Raw genomic sequence first — 17,265 nt, forward strand, 5'->3', positions numbered from 1 at the left:
TGATCTGCTGGCAGGGAACAGGTGGGCTGCATATGCAGACATTCCCTGCTTGTGGGAGTGGTTGGCAGGGAAAGCATCAATGCTAAAAATAATTCCCAGCATGTTCTTTTGACTTACAGAGAGAGTTGTGGTTGAGTTCAGAACACCAGCCAGGGTCTTCTGTGGGAGGGAGGAATGCTAGAAATGATGTTGGGCATGGACTTGTTCTGTTGGTTAGAGAAGTGAGAATATGGTTACAGCCTACTTTGGTCAAAGCAATAGCTCATCTGCTCTCCATAGGTCAACCTTTCCCAACTTGGTATCTCTAGAGTTTTGGACGACAACTCCCATCTTTCCTAACCGGTGGCCATGCTGGATGGAGCTGATGTGAGCCATAGTCCAGAATGTTTGGAAGGTACCAGGTTGGGGAAGGCAGTTTCTTTCTCCACCCCCCTTCTAACTTTCTAATTTTGTAGTACTCATTTAGCCACAGAGACATTTGGGTGTGCAGGAATAATGAGCCTCTCTTGTGATTGAAGGGTGAAAAAGGGTTCCTTAAAGCAGCAAAGTTGCTAGCTGAAAATGTTCATATCAACTGTCTAAATAGCAAATCTGTTCTCGGGAATCAACTGTGAGCTACTGGGATTGATTAAACAACCTTATCCATCCTGCTCCTTTCCTTTTACTATAAACACTGGGTTGGAGCACTATGTCAGTCTGTGATGGGTGAATAATGAATGATGCTGCCGTTATTCATTCCCTGTGAGGACTTTGAGGATGTGTTGGGATTTGCTATGAAATGACAGCTAGCAATCTGAACAGGTGAACAATGTAACTGTGCAAGAGACAGGCAGTTGTGCCATTAAATGGGGCAGGATATGGGGGCAGCCATCCAGGCAGGGCCCCATTCCACAGAAAGAGCAGGAGGGACCCTCAGTACATGACTTTCTCACTTATTTCAAAATAAGTGAAATAACATTCAATGCCACCCAAACAACCAGTAAGTCTGGAATCTAAATTTAGTTTAAGATTACTTAACTGCACTACTTAAAAGAGGAGAATAATAGTAGGAAACGCCTCCTCAAAGCTTAGTAGCACCTGAGGCAGATGTTCTGTGAGTTTGCTCTCTTTAAAACCCCCTTTACTGAGATGAAAGAAAAATTGAAATGCAATATTATGTATGACTGTCAGACCATGGCACCCCCCACCCTTTCCCTGCATCCTCCTTTTGGAAGATCTTCAGCTGCTTTTGTGGTAGCAGAAAATCCTGCTCAACCATTTGTTAAATATAGCTGTGAAAGGGCAACCAGCACATGACGATCCTCTATCCTTTGTGTTCTTTGGAAATAAGTTGTGAAGACAGAACCATTGGGAAAGGAGAGGTTCTGCCATATCTGAAAGGTGTTGGAAATGCTGGTCAAGTCTGAGAATTAAAGCTGGAAAAGGATCCCTTCCAAGAAGGAGTTGCAATTCCGCATCAAACTGGGGCCCTACTTTGGCTGTCAAGTACTTGGTGGTGCTTGTAGTTGATGAAATTAAGGTTGTCGTTCTTGTTTGTCTTTCTCTGAAGTAGACTGTTGAAATAAGGGAAGACTCTCTGATTAATCAAATGACATCATAAAAAGGCCTTAACCTGGCACGTAAGTGAAGGCTTTGTTTGGGGATAGTGTTCCATAAATGGAGCACTGCCACTAAGAAGGCCCTCTCTCTGTTTGCCACTCCCATGGTGAAAGCATAGTGAAAGGTTGATCCTAGAGATTAGGCAGGTTCACAGGGGAGAAGGCTGTTCTTCTAAGCATCCTGATCTTTGCAGCAGGGTTGGTGAATCTGTGGGCCTTCACTTGTACTACAAATCTCACAACCCCTGACCGTTGACCATGCTGCTTGGGGCTGACGGGAGTTGGAGTCCAATAACATCTGGAGGACCACAGGTTCCCCACCCTTTCTTGAGAGCTTGAAAGATCAACACCAGCACTTTTGATTACTTGTGCCTGGAAAGAAACTGTTGCCTTTTATTTTATTTTGCTGCTGTGTAGCCTACTTACTGATTCCATTTACTGTCTTTTCAGACAGAGGGAAGCAAGCTGCAGAAGGATCTCCGGACATACCTGGCTTCAGTAAAAGGTAACACCTGGAAAAATTGCTGTGATGTCATTCTCCCCACAGAAGACAATTCTAAAAATGCTCTCAGGGCTTGTGTGAGTTTTATTCTTGGTGTCAAGAGTGGCCAGCATGGTGGGGCGATGCTGCAGAGCTGCCCTCCCACAACAGCGGAGGCACTGCTACTTATCTGGACAGTTCTGGGATGGGGGAAGGTGGAAGTGAGGTCAGGGCTGTATGGGTGCACCAGAGGGAGCACTGGATTAGGCTATGCCACTGTGCCACATGGTCCCAACCACACCGTGGCATTGACCCCTCCCTACCCTGCTCAGGTAAGCAGCAGTGCTCTGCCCCACCACACTGGCCACCCCAGTATACCAGCAAAGAGGCACTGTCTGCATTAACAAGAGAAAACTACACATACAGAACTAAGCAGTTTCAGGAACTTTCAGTGGAGGACAGCAAATATCTGTCAGGGGCAGCTGCTACTTTGTTCTAATGTAGCATGGGAAGTTCTCATCCCCTGGGTGCATGCCACAAAAACACAATGTTCAGACAAGACTCCAGTGGTGTTTATAAATGCTGGGATCACTTGCTATCAAGGGATTTGCCCTCTGTGGCATTTCATGTGATCAGTAACCGGTAAGTGGCATCTTCTATAAGATGCACTTATTCCTTTGATACAGGATGGAGTTTAGACAAACAATCAAAATGGAAAGCTTATCTTCTCAGTTGGTCCCTCTCTCCCCTTTCTCTTTCTAATATTTTTGTTTATATATAGGATCTCTCAATATGCTTTCTATGATTATAGAGAGGGGAGAAGGGAGAGAAAGAGAAATCCAGTCCATTGTAAAAATTGACCAAGTAAATACTTAAATGTAAATGCAAACCCTATCCCCCCTATCTATTTATGTTTAGATCTAAAAATTGGCCACTTCCAAAAGTATTGGTTTACACATTTTTGAAACAAAAATTTATACTTCTCTCTTGGATGCCTACACTGGAGGAATATATGTTATATTATATAATAGCTCTTGGTTTGTGTGTGTGTTGCCTCTGTGTTATACGCCCTGCTTTGCTTGGCTTGGAAACAATTCTCTTAAAGAATTGCCATGGGTTTGGGATAAGGCCTTGGTCAATAAGGAAGATTCATTTCCCCTGTTCGCTTTTTGGGTTGGGTACTTGATGGGACGCTACTGTGTCATTCAAAATTTGGAGTCTCTTTTTTTCTATCTCCAAGCAATGCACGAAGCCTCCAAGAAACTGACAGAGTGTTTGCAAGAAGTGTATGAGCCAGATTGGCCGGGAAGAGATGATACTAACAAAATATCAGAGGTGAGGTTCTGTTCCATTAGCATCACTTATGTATTATGATCTGCATTCCCTCATTCATTCATAGGGACCATAGCTGTTGAACTGATTTTGGGGTTATAGCACAGTGACCTGGTTTGGACAACACCACTGCATCTATCAATGCATGTATCCCAGCCAATGCAGCAAAATGTGATGCCTGTGGATAGCTCAGTCGGTAGACTAAGTGACAATCTCAGGGTTGTGGGTTTGAACCCCACATTGGGCAAACGATTCCTGCATTGTAAAGGGTTGGATTGGATGACCCTCGTGGTCCCTTCCAACTCTACAATTCTATGATTCTATGAATAAATCTGCTGAAGCCTCTGGCATGCACCCTGCCCCTTACCCCTTCTCCAGTGTGGCCCCAAGGAACTTGTTGGAGGCATCCTGTGTACAGGAGCGGTCAGTGAGGAGGCACTCCTGCCATTGTGCCTACACAGTATCAGCCTCTTCACCACATCTCCCTCCCGATAAGCAGCAGGAACTCTGCTGCTGGGAGGCTAGCTGTGCAGGAGCAGCCCTCGCCGCTGACTGCTCCCGATCTTGCTTGTCCATGATTTATCATTAAGACTGGAAATGTTTTAGTAAACTACAGTGGAACCTTGGTTCTTGAATGTAATCTGTTCCGGACGTCCGTTCGACTCCCAAAACCGTTCAGAAACCAAGGCGCGGCTTCTGATTGGCTGCAGGATCTTCCTGCACTCAAGCGGAAGTTGCATTGGACATTTGGCTTCTGAAAACCATTTGAAAACTGGAATACTTACTTCTGGGATTTCAGCATCCAGGAGCCAATTTGTTCGCCAACTAAGCCATTTGAGAACCAAGGTTCCACTGTATAGTGAAATTGACCACAACTTTCCCCTTTCAGCTATAACCAAAAACTGTTGTTAGGTTTAAGTAGGAAGTGGGTGCTTCCTCCTTGTGGCCTCACCACAGGAAGTAGGGGGGAGAGTGGAGTGGGAGGAACACATGAGCCCATGGCTTAAGCAGGCTTGTTCATATAATGTCATGTCATTGGAACCAGGCCAATGTGTTCTATGCCACACTACACCAGCCATGTGATCTTAAATATTCTGCATTGTAACAACAAAAGCATAATGCTTCACCTTCAGCTATAGTGATGCCGCTGTTGGTGTGCATTGCCTCCCTTCTCCACTGACTGCTTCTGGCCCCACCTGCAGCATGGCAGACAGAAATTCTGCAGACCCAGCTTTCCTTTGCTGTATGGGAGATGTAGTGACAATGAATTCTTTGCCTGTTGAATTTCAGGAGGTCTGTGTAGCATTTGAAGTTACAGGAGCTTTGTAAAAGCGAAGAAAAAGAAGAGGTTAGGCATAGTTTCCAGTGGGTTTTTTTTTTAACATGCACATCTCTTTAGAAAGTAGATATCAACATAACAAACATATCTGAGACATGTATGAGACATGTATCTTACAGGTACTCCTATCAGTGTTTTGAGAAACAATGGCAGCTCATTTCTAAGCCTGGGTTTGCCCTCCAGACAAATGTGTGAAATCAGTGGCGTAGCGTGGGAGGTGCAGGGGGGGCCGGCCACACCGGGCGCAACATCTGGGGGGGGCGCGCTCGCACTCGCAGCTCTCTGCCCCTACTAAAATCCACGGGTTAGGGGGTGCAAATTACTTGCCTTGCCCTGGGTGCTGACAACCCACGCTACGCCACTGTGTGAAATCATCCACAAAAAAGCATAGTGTTGCCATGTTTTGCACTGTAGCTGCTGATAGATTACATGTTTCCTTATATTCTTCTAGAACAGTGACCTGCTGTGGACAGACTTTCATCAGAAGCTGGTGGATCAGGCACTGCTAACTATGGACACCTACCTCGGCCAGTTCCCAGACATAAAAGTATGCAGTTTCCTTTACTTTCTGTTGTGTTCCTTTTTTAAAAAATGGAGTTTGTGTGAACTATGCATCAAGGAAGAGTTTTGTAAGGAACTCTGTGGGATCTTATCTTGTTTACTTTGGGCAATGGTGGAAATAACGACTAGCAGATTTTATCTATTTTTTGAGTTGTTCAGAGTGATGCAGAGGTTTCACCCTCAAACCTTAGTGATAAAGTAGACCACTGCGCAAGACTTGAAGATGAATCTTTACTTGCCAGGATGGCAACAATTGAAATTGAGTTCAATACAATTTGTTTCTCTCCCTTGAGCCCTAGATAGGACTTGGGCTTCTTGCTCTAAAAACACAGTCTTTCGTAGCAATGAACAAATCATTAGTTCAGAGCTTGCCTTTCTTCATAAACACATGAAAACAAATACAATACGATTTTAAAACATACAACCAATAATTAACATACTGCTAGCCTTGGTGTGACTAAAAACATAAAAATCACACGAATCTGGGAGCAGTGTTTCTGCTAGATGTTTGAACGTAAAAGCCCCTCCAGAACAATTGTAGTTTTTCATGAAACTAGTGCTGTGCTGAGATGTGTCCTCCAAATTCTGAAAATATTTCCTTCCCTGAGAAGCAGATTTCCTTTTTTTCCTGCTTCATTCTCAGGGCAGAATTCCCTTAGAATTTTCAGTGTGGGTGGGGTTTTGATCTTACCTTATTGTTGTTCGTGGGCTGAGGGTGCCTGTGCAGTTTCTTTCCAGTAAACATTTCTCTAGCACTCTGCAGCCTCCCCTGGCTGCCTGTCCTACTTGATCTGATAAAGCCCCCCATGGTGGGAGGAGTGTCCTTGTGATGTCTTCCTCTGGACATGGGCACCTGGGAAGGCTGCAGCGTGCAACCACTGGTGAGATGATTTGTAGAATGACAAACACGGATTGACCACCTCAAAAGGGAAGATAAGCACCACAAAAGCCTTGCCCCCCGCACCCATGAGCATTTCACTAAAGTTTTCTCTGTCCTTTTTTTGTAAATTTCAAATTCATTTTCTTTCCTCATTATTTGACAGAGGATGATTAAAAAAGACACACTGGAGAAATCATCGGCACAGCACCAGAGATAGAATTAGGGAGTAGGGGGCTAAATGAATCTGATTTGCAATAAGAGATTTGCCAACATTATAGAATGTGTGTTGCATCAGGAAGCACTATTCAGTATGATGAAAAAGATTCCTTGCTCAATTTCCTGGCAGATGTTAACTTCTGTGTTACACCGCCCCTCCCCATGTAACATGTACAAATACTTTCTTTTATAGTTTCCTCTTTCAGATACATAATTTTCTCCCCCTGCATCCAACTCTGATCCATTTATCTGATGGCCTTAAGCATATATAATATTAGCATGGGAACAATATCTATTCAGGGTTTTTTTGGTCTCATTTAATTTCTACACTCTAATTATTATTATTATTAATAATAAGTGTATAATGAAATGGTACTTTTTCTTTACTTTGCCTAAAGCTCTTTAAAAAATCAAAAGACCTAAAAGCCAACATCGGACTGTGCATATTTTGTGCAAAAATGCACATTCTGCACATCACTTGCTCTGCATCACAAGAGCTGAAGCTGTGCATGTAGAATATATTATGTAAACAAAGACTTATGTAAATCTTAATTTAATTTATGCAGTTCTGCAATATATATAGAAGTGAATTAAAGAAAGTTCATTCGAAAAATTTAAAATAAATAAATAATGCATTTGTGGATGAATTGTTCTCTTTTGTAAATATATGAAGATATATCTATTTTCAGCAGAAGGGTCCGGCTTCTTATTCTTTCTCTCCTTCCTTTAATACCCCCTCTCCCCCGAAGGAAACATCATAACAAGGAATCCATTATTGCTGGCTATGTACTTTTCAGGGATGGCTTGCATCTGGCAAAGTTATTTGGGGGCGGGGGGAAAGTTTTTTTTAAAAAAGGCATAGATTTGCTAGGGATAATTCCAGTCCTCTCCTGAGAACTTTCCCAAATGCTGGATTCTATCCTGTGACTGCTCCTCTCCCAATTCCTGAATGGCTTTGAGAAGGTTGAAAAAAGGAGATGTATTTGCCATATGGCAGTACTTGTAACTACGTTCCCACATGGAAAAGGTCAGCTTGGCTTTCTCCCAGTGAAATCAGATACCCCGTTTAACCCCCTTAGCTGAATCCCAAAAGGGTGACAAAAGCAAGCTGCCCTCCCTTCCTCCTTCAATTAATCCATTCTGCAAAAGATACTGTGTTTATGTGTTTTTCCTCCATTTAGTATCAGGCAGCTACACGGATAACCTGTGGCTGTAGTTTTTCTTTAGTTAGTGCCATACATAAGTTTCTGCCGACCAGCTTGGCCACTTGCTGGAAACTCTTCAGCAGGAACAGCTTAGAGCTCAGGAGAGCCTCCTTTTCATAACTCTGTCAACAGTCAGTGGCTGTCAGACTATATATATAGAAATTAAGGGCTCCTCCTTCCTCAGTTTAGAGTTCACACTCTGGTTAATTTGCACCCAGAAGACCCCTTCTGCCTGGGGTATGGGAAAGTGTTTTTATGAATGTATCACCCTTGGGTGGTTGCAGGGTATTAAAACATCTGTATTTCAATTAAGGAAATGCAGAAGCTACATTAATTCCTTGGTGTTCCAAATGATCTTGAGATTTCATTGAGCTCCTCTAAATAGTGGGTAGGACTTCCACTGTTATTGTTGTTTACTTAGAAGTAATAAGTTCCACTGAATTTTGCATGGTGTTCCAAAGTTCAGTGCACATAGGATTGTAGCTTTGCAGCAGCACAGCGTAATTCTGTACACACTCCCTGAGACTAAGCCCAATTGAACACATTGGAACTTAGTTTTGAGAAAACATCATCTTGCACTGTTAGGGGCCTCCTCATTTCATGGGATTTCATCTCTCTCCCCCTCCCTCCCTTCCTCTCCATCCTCATCTTATTTATCACATTTGCTCAGGAGGGTGTACATGGGGTTATCCCATTTTTAATCCTCATAGCAACCCTATAGATAGGTCAGGTTGAGACTTTGCCCAAGTTCATCTAATATGGGTCCTGAACCCAGGTCTCTATTGTCCATGTACAATAGTTTCTCCACTCCATCCCACTCACTTTTCTTACTATTAGTTGAGAATGTTTCAGACAGTAGAGGGGAAATAACCAGCTGTTTTACATGCATCTTTTCCATAACCACTGAAATATTAGTAGGCAAATCTTTCTGGTGGCTTTAAAGGCCTTCTTAATTTAAAGTGGCTTCCTTGTTAGGAGCATCTGGAATCTGTTCTGGTGTTTTTAATTCCGCTGAGTTCTTGAAAGATGCCCAGTGGCTGCATTCAGTGCTGTACTGGGAATTTAATTAAACCAGAGATGGATGAAGCATGAATGAACTGCAGCTGGTCTGGCAAGCCCAGGAAAGGGGTGAGAGAGTGCACAATGGACAGACTGAGAAATAGATGCAACAAAAGCCACATGTTCTTAAAAGAAGACACTGCGTAATTCCTTGAAGTGTTTACATGGTTTGTTGTTAGACCTGGCAAACGTAACACTTCATGCCAGTTGTTCCTGAATTGTCACCTACTATTTGAAGAAGTGTAGCAGTTATTTAAGAGGGCAGCCTCTGACTGTGGAATCTGATGTCCAATCTACCTTCATTCGGTTTTGCCACATTTATTTTATTTATTTCATTTGTGTATTGCTTCCCATGAAACACCTTGAATTGATGAATAATATATATATGTTCAAGTCCAGTACAGATAGAGTCTGGGATAAGAATCTCCACTTCAAAAGGCTTGTAGAAAACAGAGGGTCTTCAATAGATGCTGAAAAGGCAGTAGAGACAGTGGCTGTCTGATACAATCACTTGATTTGATGTTTTCAGCACCCGTTAAAGAATTACCTCTTCATCATGTGCTTTTGGAGGAAGTTAATCTGGATGAGATTAACTATGAATTGACATCTGCTTGCTCTATTGTACTATGGACGTTATTTTCATGTTGGTTTTAAATTGTTTATTAGAGTTTGGAACCACCTTGTGATCATAAGTGGTGTACAGTTGCACCTTGGATCCTGAACGCCCTGGAGCTTGGACGTTTTGGCTCCTGAATGCCGCAAACCTGGAAGTGATTGTTCTGGTTTGTGGACGTTCTTTTGAAACCCGAACATCTGATGGGGCTTCTGCGGCTTCGGATTGGCTGTAGTAGCTTCCTGCAGGCAATCAAAAGCCACGATTTGGCTTTTGAACATTTTGGAAGTAGAACGGACTTCTGAAATAGATTCCATTCGATTTCCAAGGTATGACTGTAATAGGAAACTGAATGTATGAACATGGACCACTTTTGCTGTGGGAAGATGGTTATAGTTTATATAATGTGATGAACTGCTAATGGGGGTTTAATGTTGTTTTATTGTGTTTAGTGTTTGATGTTTTTGTAATTGATATTTTAAATAGTTAATATTTTCATCAGCCTTTTAGAAGGAAAGGCCAAGGTACGAATGCTTCAAAAAAATAAAACCAATCTGTATGGGCTAGGTTAGGCTGAGTAACCACTCCATGGTGGTTACTGGACCCGTGAGTCAACAGTTCCTTCTGGTGCAAACAGCTGATTTATGTGCCAATGTCCTCCCTCAGTGTCTGTTGAGTGACAAGCAGCTGCATTTGGTGTGAATTTGTGTTCTGAAGATTGTTCCTTGACTTCCAGACACTTTCCGTGTGGGAAAAACTACTGACCCCTGTTAGTGCTCTTTCAATTGCTAACATGAATTTAGAATCACAACTCAGTATTACTGAATGGTCAGATTTATTTAATTTCATCCTGAAAAATAAACAAAAACCTTTTTTGACATTTGACCATATAAGGGTGGATTTAAAAGAGTTTCTCCTTGGCAGAATGACAAGGAACATTTTTTATGTGGGAAATTGCCATTGCAGATCATCCTCGATTGTGTAATAAAATGGATACTTAAAAGCAATGTTAGCAAGATATTGGCTAATGCTTGCAATTGATCTCAATATTTACAATCAATCTTGTTGAACAACTTACCTCTGTGTGAATGGTATATACACATGCAATGAAAGGTGGGGTCAGGGAGAGGGGAATAGGGGGTTCTTTATCTGTATTTACTATTGTATAATCCGACTGGGTCCGGTACGTTTCCACAGCCACCGAATTCCCGTATAGCAGCATCTACTTGACATTTACTACTGAAAATGCATGAATAAAGACTAAGAAAATTACACAACATTCTTGCTAAATAGTGGAATTTCCTTGCTTATTGCCTGTTAAGGATGCTGCTATACTAATGCTAATTGGAGTCTTTCCATGCTCAAGATTTATGCAGTTGGTGGCCAAAATCACTCCACTGAAACACAAAAGAGAAGTACTATCAGACTCTGTGTAACCCTGAAGTATTCACACACACACACAATTTTTTTTCCAGGGAAACCCTCCTGAAATTCCTTCTCTAAAAACTCTCCAGTTCTGTAATAACTTCTGTGTAGGGAAAGGTTGAATGGATGTCTTTTGATTTCTACTGACCACCTTGCCACTTTAGAATGTTTCAGTGTAAACAATTGCAACAACTGCAGAGTGTTGGCATCCTGAGCAGTATGTATGTGAACTGTAGACGGCTGTAAAGATCATTAGTCCACTAATTATCATGGCTCTAGTGTTCAAATTATATTTTTCTCCCTTTCTTTCCCCTCTCCACCTTCCAGTCTCGCATTGCTAAGCGGGGAAGGAAACTTGTAGATTACGACAGTGCCAGACACCATTATGAATCTCTACAGACTGCAAAGAAAAAAGATGAAGCTAAAATTGCCAAGGTAAAGTGCCCTTGATAAGATAAGACATCCTAAATCACCTCTCTCTCTCTCTCTCTCTCTCTCTCTCTCTCTCTCTCTCTCTCTCTCTCTCTCTCTCTCTCTCTCTCTCTCCTTAACTAAGTAATTTAGGATATTGTTGGTGGTTTTGTTTTTTCAAATATGAAACTACTATTATTTATTTTCCCTTAGAAGAAAGTATAGTATTAATATGTTAATGTCTCTAGCTATGTCCTTTTTCAGAGCATTTCATAATAAATAAACTAACTTTCTTTCGTCAGAGAACGTATCCTGTTACAAGTCAAAAAAGCAAATGGTAGAACATACACAATTCCTGAAAAATGTGATTGAAAAGCAGTGCAGAAGCTGATACTTTACTGCACAGATGGTATGTCAACAGGTGCCCGTGGCTGTACTGAGGTGAAGGAATTATGCAAAGGAAGAAAGGGAAGTCTTCGGAGAATGGAGGCTATTGCAGCCTCAGTAGGGAGAATGACTCCAGGAGCTACCCTTCCTTGGTGATCTCCTTTTCTTCTCAATTGTCAAAGCATCTAGGGCTTCTGGATGAGCCCATGCTCTTCTGATTGGACAAATCATGTCCTGGCACCACGCTGAAGCATGAACTAGCAGCAGATTGTTCAAAGGCCCTAGATATGCTCTTGGGTGAGAGACTAGGGTACATTGTCCTCCTTGAAATAAGGAGCAGCTCTGTTTCCCCATCAAAGGCCACTTCAACTGTTATTGATGAAGCAAATTGTGGGTGTTATGTGGGGTGATTTATGAGTATGGAATCAACACCTGCTTAGAAACTGGGTTTCAGTATCTTCTTGATTCACCTTCTCTTCATAAATGTTCTTTTTGCTCTGAAAGGGATAGACATATAATTACTGGTGGATAATTCTTCTATTCTCATACTCATGGCCTTCTTGTATACTTGCTATCAGTAACAATGCAGAACACAATCTTATGCATATTCACATGTAAGTGCCACTGTATTCAGTGAAATGTAAACTTTTGCATAACTGTACACAGTATTGCAGTGACTGTAGAGAAGAGTATATTGATCGATGCCATTTTCCTTTGGGGAGAAAAGGTGAAACAGATTCGTAGTGTCAAGGGTTAGCACTGTTATGCACCTGCCAAGGTCACCCACCTCCATTAACAAGAGCTCAGGGACTTACACCTCTGTTCCACCATTTCCTGTGCTCACGTCTCGTGAGTGCGTCTCGTGGCATGCATGAGTGATGTGAGCACGTCATGTGGCGTGCACTCATGGCAAGTGTATGTCATTGAGGGATATTGAGGGGCTCCAGCTCCCTCCTTGAAAATTTTGCTGGCAGCAAGGCCCCTTGGCCCTCCTATCTGGTGCCCATGGTGGCAGTGAGGATCTACTCACAGAGAGAGGAGGGGCATCTCTGTACCAACCTGATGTTTAAAGGCACAAGAATCACTCTAAAGAGCAGACTTCGCCAGCTGTGTTTTATAATGTAACATTAAAAATGCTGCAAATTCTGAATAATCCGCATGGCTGTAATAATGGTGTCTCCTAATCCTGTCTTTTCTTAAAAGTTGCTGGTGTCTCACAGAGGGGGGGATCCATCTTCCTCCAAGCTGGGTTTTGTTGCTGTCTAAATGACTAACAGTTTCTTCTCTGTTGCTCTTTGCAGCTGGAGTGCTCGTAAACTCTGCTGGCCTTGGTGTTTTCTGACCCACACCATGGAGCATTAATTACTGCTAGGCTTGGCATGCCATGTAGGAGTCACCCTTTGACTTATCTCTTAATGGTTTCTTTCTCTCCTGTTTGCCAGGGTTTGTTGTCTCAGCCTGGCCTGATAACCCTCTTACCGTTTGAGATTTATATATATATATATTTAAAAAACAAAGTTCTCAAAATCTGTCCCATTTGTTTTCTTGTCTTTGTTTTGAAAAACGCTCTCACACAGCCTGTCTCGTTGCTTGAGAAAGCTGCGCCTCAGTGGTGCCAAGGGAAGCTGCAAGCACATCTCGTAGCTCAGACTAATCTGCTGCGGAACCAGGTGACAGCCGAGCCCACCTTGCTCTCTAACCCTGCATGCCCTCTCCCTGGCTGAACCCCTCTGCTGTGCTCTTCACCCTCAGGCAGCATTCACTCTGCTAAGCATCCTTGTAAGGCACTCCTTTTCTCCAAAGAAGTGACTTAGGTTTCAGTACATTGGAATAAAAATGTAATACAAGGGGACAACACCAAACCAACTTGTATTTTATTCTTAGAGCAATGTTGTTGTTGTTTTTAAAAAAGACTATGTGATTTTCCAAACTTGTTTTCTTTGTCGGCTATTCCTGCTGTTAAACAAATTTGCCACCAATAGTATAGTGCAATGCCTTGCACACCAGCCAGATTTATGGGACAACCAGGTAGAGAATAAGTTGAAAGGTGTTGGGTTAGCTCCACCCTTTCTTGGCCTCAAGACCCAACGCCCTAAGGACCGTTTCCTCCACACATGGATGCCAACTAGTGGTTGTTAATCAGGAATGATGAGTTGGTTGTGGAGCTTCTAGTTGATGATATTTGGTATGGTGCTTCTTGTTTCTGAGACATTACATGGGTGGATGGGAGATAAGGTTGATGTTTAGGTGAAATGCAGATTTCTGCTGCTTATATAGTTTTCCCTTCTCCTGTCACTTGGGTGCTTTTCCTGTCATAAAAATCTTCACAGCAATGCCTCCTCTCCCCATTTGCTCTCCCGTGCTCAAAAACGTCCTGGTCTTACTGAAACATCAACCTTCTTGTTGCTTTGTCCATGCTTCCCATTCCACAGCCATTCTTCTCCTTCCCCATAAACTGGCCATTAATTCATGAGAATCTCTCTGCTTGAGCATCCCAGGGATGATAGCATTGATGCTTCTGCTACCTCTCTTCTTGCCTCCCTTCCGGCTCATTTGGTCTAAGCATGTGACAAGTTGGGGCGAAGAGAGTTCCTTTTCCTGAGTCTCCCTTTCTTAGATTGCCTGCAATATCCTTTGTCAGTTCCTGCTTCCCTTTTATAGATTTTAGAGTTGCAAAGGCACCTCCAATATTTTCTAGTTCACCCCCTGTCATTCTAGGAATTCTACTCCTGCAGCCTCTTGTATGGGTGGCAATTAAAACTTCTAATAAAGGAGAATTCACCACTTTCCAAGGGAATCTGTTTTATTGTCAGATAGGTCATTAATTTTCTACTTTGTCTTTTGTTTTGGCTCCTTTCTGCTTTGTGTTTTGGCTCCTACCGTCTGGAGCAACAAATTTACTTCATCTATATGACAAGCTTTTAGATATTTGAAGATGGCTATCATAAATCTTATTTTATAATTCAGCTTTATCTGAAGTCCAGAGGTTTTGTAACTGGATCTGGAGCAATATCTAGAGGGCTTGTACATATTTCCACTCCTTCTGCAGTGGATTAGAAACAGGACTGAACTCTGAAGCTTTTTCTAGCTTCTAGTTTTCCAAAATCATCAGAAGGCGGGGGGGGGGGGGGCGCAGTTGCCAGTTAAAATGAAAATCTGGCAATAATCCTTAAGATTCATGGACTGGTTTGGGAAGGAGTTCTGTAATAAACTAATGAAAGTCACTGGACACCAACTTGTCAAAGGAGAGGGAAACTTCAGCCTCCTTATTGGAAACCCTTCTGGCACAAGGCATTCCTGGGAGTGAGGAGGGGAAGATAGATGATGCAACTGGCAGATGAGGAACTGAGCAACAGAGGAAAGAAAACAAATACTGCCTTAAAGGACTGGAGGACAATAGCTCATTAGCTTGGCTGGAAGGAACCACATTTCTTGTATGTTCACAAGGAACTGGTTACTGAGTTAATTGCTACTTACAAATTTGGAGTTTATTCTTTGCCCCTCCCCAATCTCTCTTACACACACACACACACACACACACACACACACACACACACACACACACAGAGCTCTCATAGGTTCCCTACTGTGATACCAAGAAGCTTGCAAATCAATGGAATTATTTGGCCCTCCAAGCCCCCACTTTGTCCATTTCCCCTCTGACTGGTCCCTTGCTGTGATTCTGTTGTGACAAAAGGTTGTTGTGCCCCCCACAACTTGTCCTTAAAAATAGAAGGGGCACACCCACTCTTTGGTAATGCCTGTTTTGATATTCCGTCCACCTTCAGAGGGCTGACCATGGGTCAGTGCAACCCCCTGTCTTTAAATGGTTAGCTACCCCTACCACAAAAGCTAGCATTTGGCTACTCAGAACTTTATAGGAGGCTGCTGAAGTGTTTGGGGGGCAGCTTCTAGAAATAGCTCTCCATGCATTTGTTGGTTTGTAGATTGGGGATTTTATGTTTTACTAGTGTGTGAAATGTGAAAAGCTGCAAAATATATCTTTAGGCTTGGCCTAGTCAGAACAGTCTGGCTTCAGTGAACTATTAAGACCTCAAAACAGAGACTTCCAAATCTTTAATTGAGTTACCAGCTTCTTGGTTTACTAGAGATCTTCCTCTGATGTAAAGTTTAAAACCACGATCAAAAGGATTCCCTTTGCTTCTTTCTGGGCTGGTGTGTGTGTGTTTGTTTGTTTGTTTGTTTGTTTGTGTGTGTGTGTGTGTAAAACTGCCCACTTTTCTGTATCAGGTGATACTTGGCAGGCTGTTGACAGGATTCAAGATCTGATTTATTCCTGCTTCTTCATGTACAAATTGCCTCAGTTTGTGCAACATCTTAAGCCTGTCAGCTACTGACCCATGGGTTGGACTACATTCCACAGATCTTTCCTGCTTTCTGCTATCATTTCAGTCTTTTAAATCAGAGTCTTAAAGCGAATTCTTTGCTCCTCAAGCAGTTAAGCTTGGAATGTGGACCCTTTAAAGATAAATGTGGGAGATGAGCTTTTTGAGAGCTACGCCAGAACCAAAGTTACTTCTCAAGCAGCATGTTCTCTTCTGGAATGTGTTCAGATTTGAGGGTGATGGGTGGGATGGCAATGGATAGAGACTGATGCTGACTGCTTAGGACAGCAAATTCCTGCCTTTCTATAACTCACTTGAAATGCTGCTGACTAAGAAGCAACACAGAAGCTTGCTTCATGAAACAGGCCCAGAAACAGCACATCTCAAAGTGGATATGGCAAGCAAACTCCTGAAGCTTGCTGGATAGGATATGCTGCCATTTCATCTTGCTGAGTTGGGGGCTCTCTTAATAGGGGCGAAATCTAATCAAATCACACTGGAGTCTAAAATTTGACTGAATTCTGAAGCCCAGTGTTAAGAATCTGCAAGCAAGTTATTGGGTTGGAAAGGTGAAAGGACCTCAGATAGTTAGCAGCAGGCCTTAAAGGATGCTGTTTCTTGACCACAAAGTGCTGTGCCTGTATTTTAAAAAAGGCAACACAACAATAAAAAGCAACTAGAAGAATTAATCTCCTAAAGATTAGTTGGACACAGGAGAACCAAGAAAAGCAGATGACTGACACAACTGCTTTTATGTGCTGTCGTATACATTATAATTTGGGCATTTAAGTGTTTCGGGCAGGGGTCTCTTTCAGCCTTACTTGGAAATGCCAGGGATTGAACCTGGGACCTTCTTGTATGCAGAGCAGGTGATCTCCCACTGAGCCAAAGTCCTTCCCTGTGGATAGGTGTGCCTCAAATTCCATTATGTATCGGTTTGCTTTGAGCTTTCCAAAGTGGCAAATTATTGCAAATATAAATATTTGGTTGGGCAATGTCATTTGGCTGATTCTGTGATGCCCACATGATCCTCCTCGTGGGAAAACCCTAGAATCTTGGCTGGACCCCCAACTCTCTTCTTGCTTCTTTCTAGAGTGAATGTTGCCTAGGGTGCTTCTTTGTTAGTGCATATTGGGATGTCATAATAAGTGCACATTTGTATCAATTGCTTTTTTTGATTCTCTGAGCTGTCGAGCACAAATGGTTCTACCTGGCAAGAGTATAGAAGCAGTTTAGTACGGTACTAAGAGACAAAACTATTTAGCAGACTGCTAAAGTTAGCAGACTTTTACACCATAATCCTACTTCTGAATTTTGGCCTATGATCAATTTAGTAACCCTTAAACAGAATTTAATTTAGTTTTCTCAACATAAAGATAGATCTGTTTTTTGCTTCTGTCTGTCTGCCCAGA

General features: G+C 42.4%; 1 protein-coding gene across 19 annotated transcripts in view; it reads left to right on the top strand.

The window, feature by feature from the left end:
• BIN1 (bridging integrator 1) overlaps positions 1-17,265 on the top strand; it is a 117,520-nt gene that overhangs the window by 54,007 nt on the left and 46,248 nt on the right. For 15 of the 19 annotated variants that reach the window (XM_081885675.1, XM_081885687.1, XM_081885688.1 and 12 more), the window contains exons 3-7: positions 2,049-2,103; positions 3,320-3,414; positions 5,202-5,297; positions 11,037-11,144; positions 13,085-13,177. In XM_081885675.1, coding sequence (XP_081741801.1) covers positions 2,049-2,103; positions 3,320-3,414; positions 5,202-5,297; positions 11,037-11,144; positions 13,085-13,177 — 447 coding nt within the window. The remainder of the gene's footprint in view (positions 1-2,048; positions 2,104-3,319; positions 3,415-5,201; positions 5,298-11,036; positions 11,145-13,084; positions 13,178-17,265) is intronic. The other 4 variants (XM_081885689.1, XM_081885693.1, XM_081885683.1 and 1 more) reach the window with 1 other exon arrangement.

This window comes from Podarcis melisellensis (assembly GCF_964234715.1).
Source record: "Podarcis melisellensis genome assembly, chromosome: 1".
In the NCBI taxonomy this organism is placed as follows: Eukaryota; Metazoa; Chordata; class Lepidosauria; order Squamata; family Lacertidae; genus Podarcis; species Podarcis melisellensis.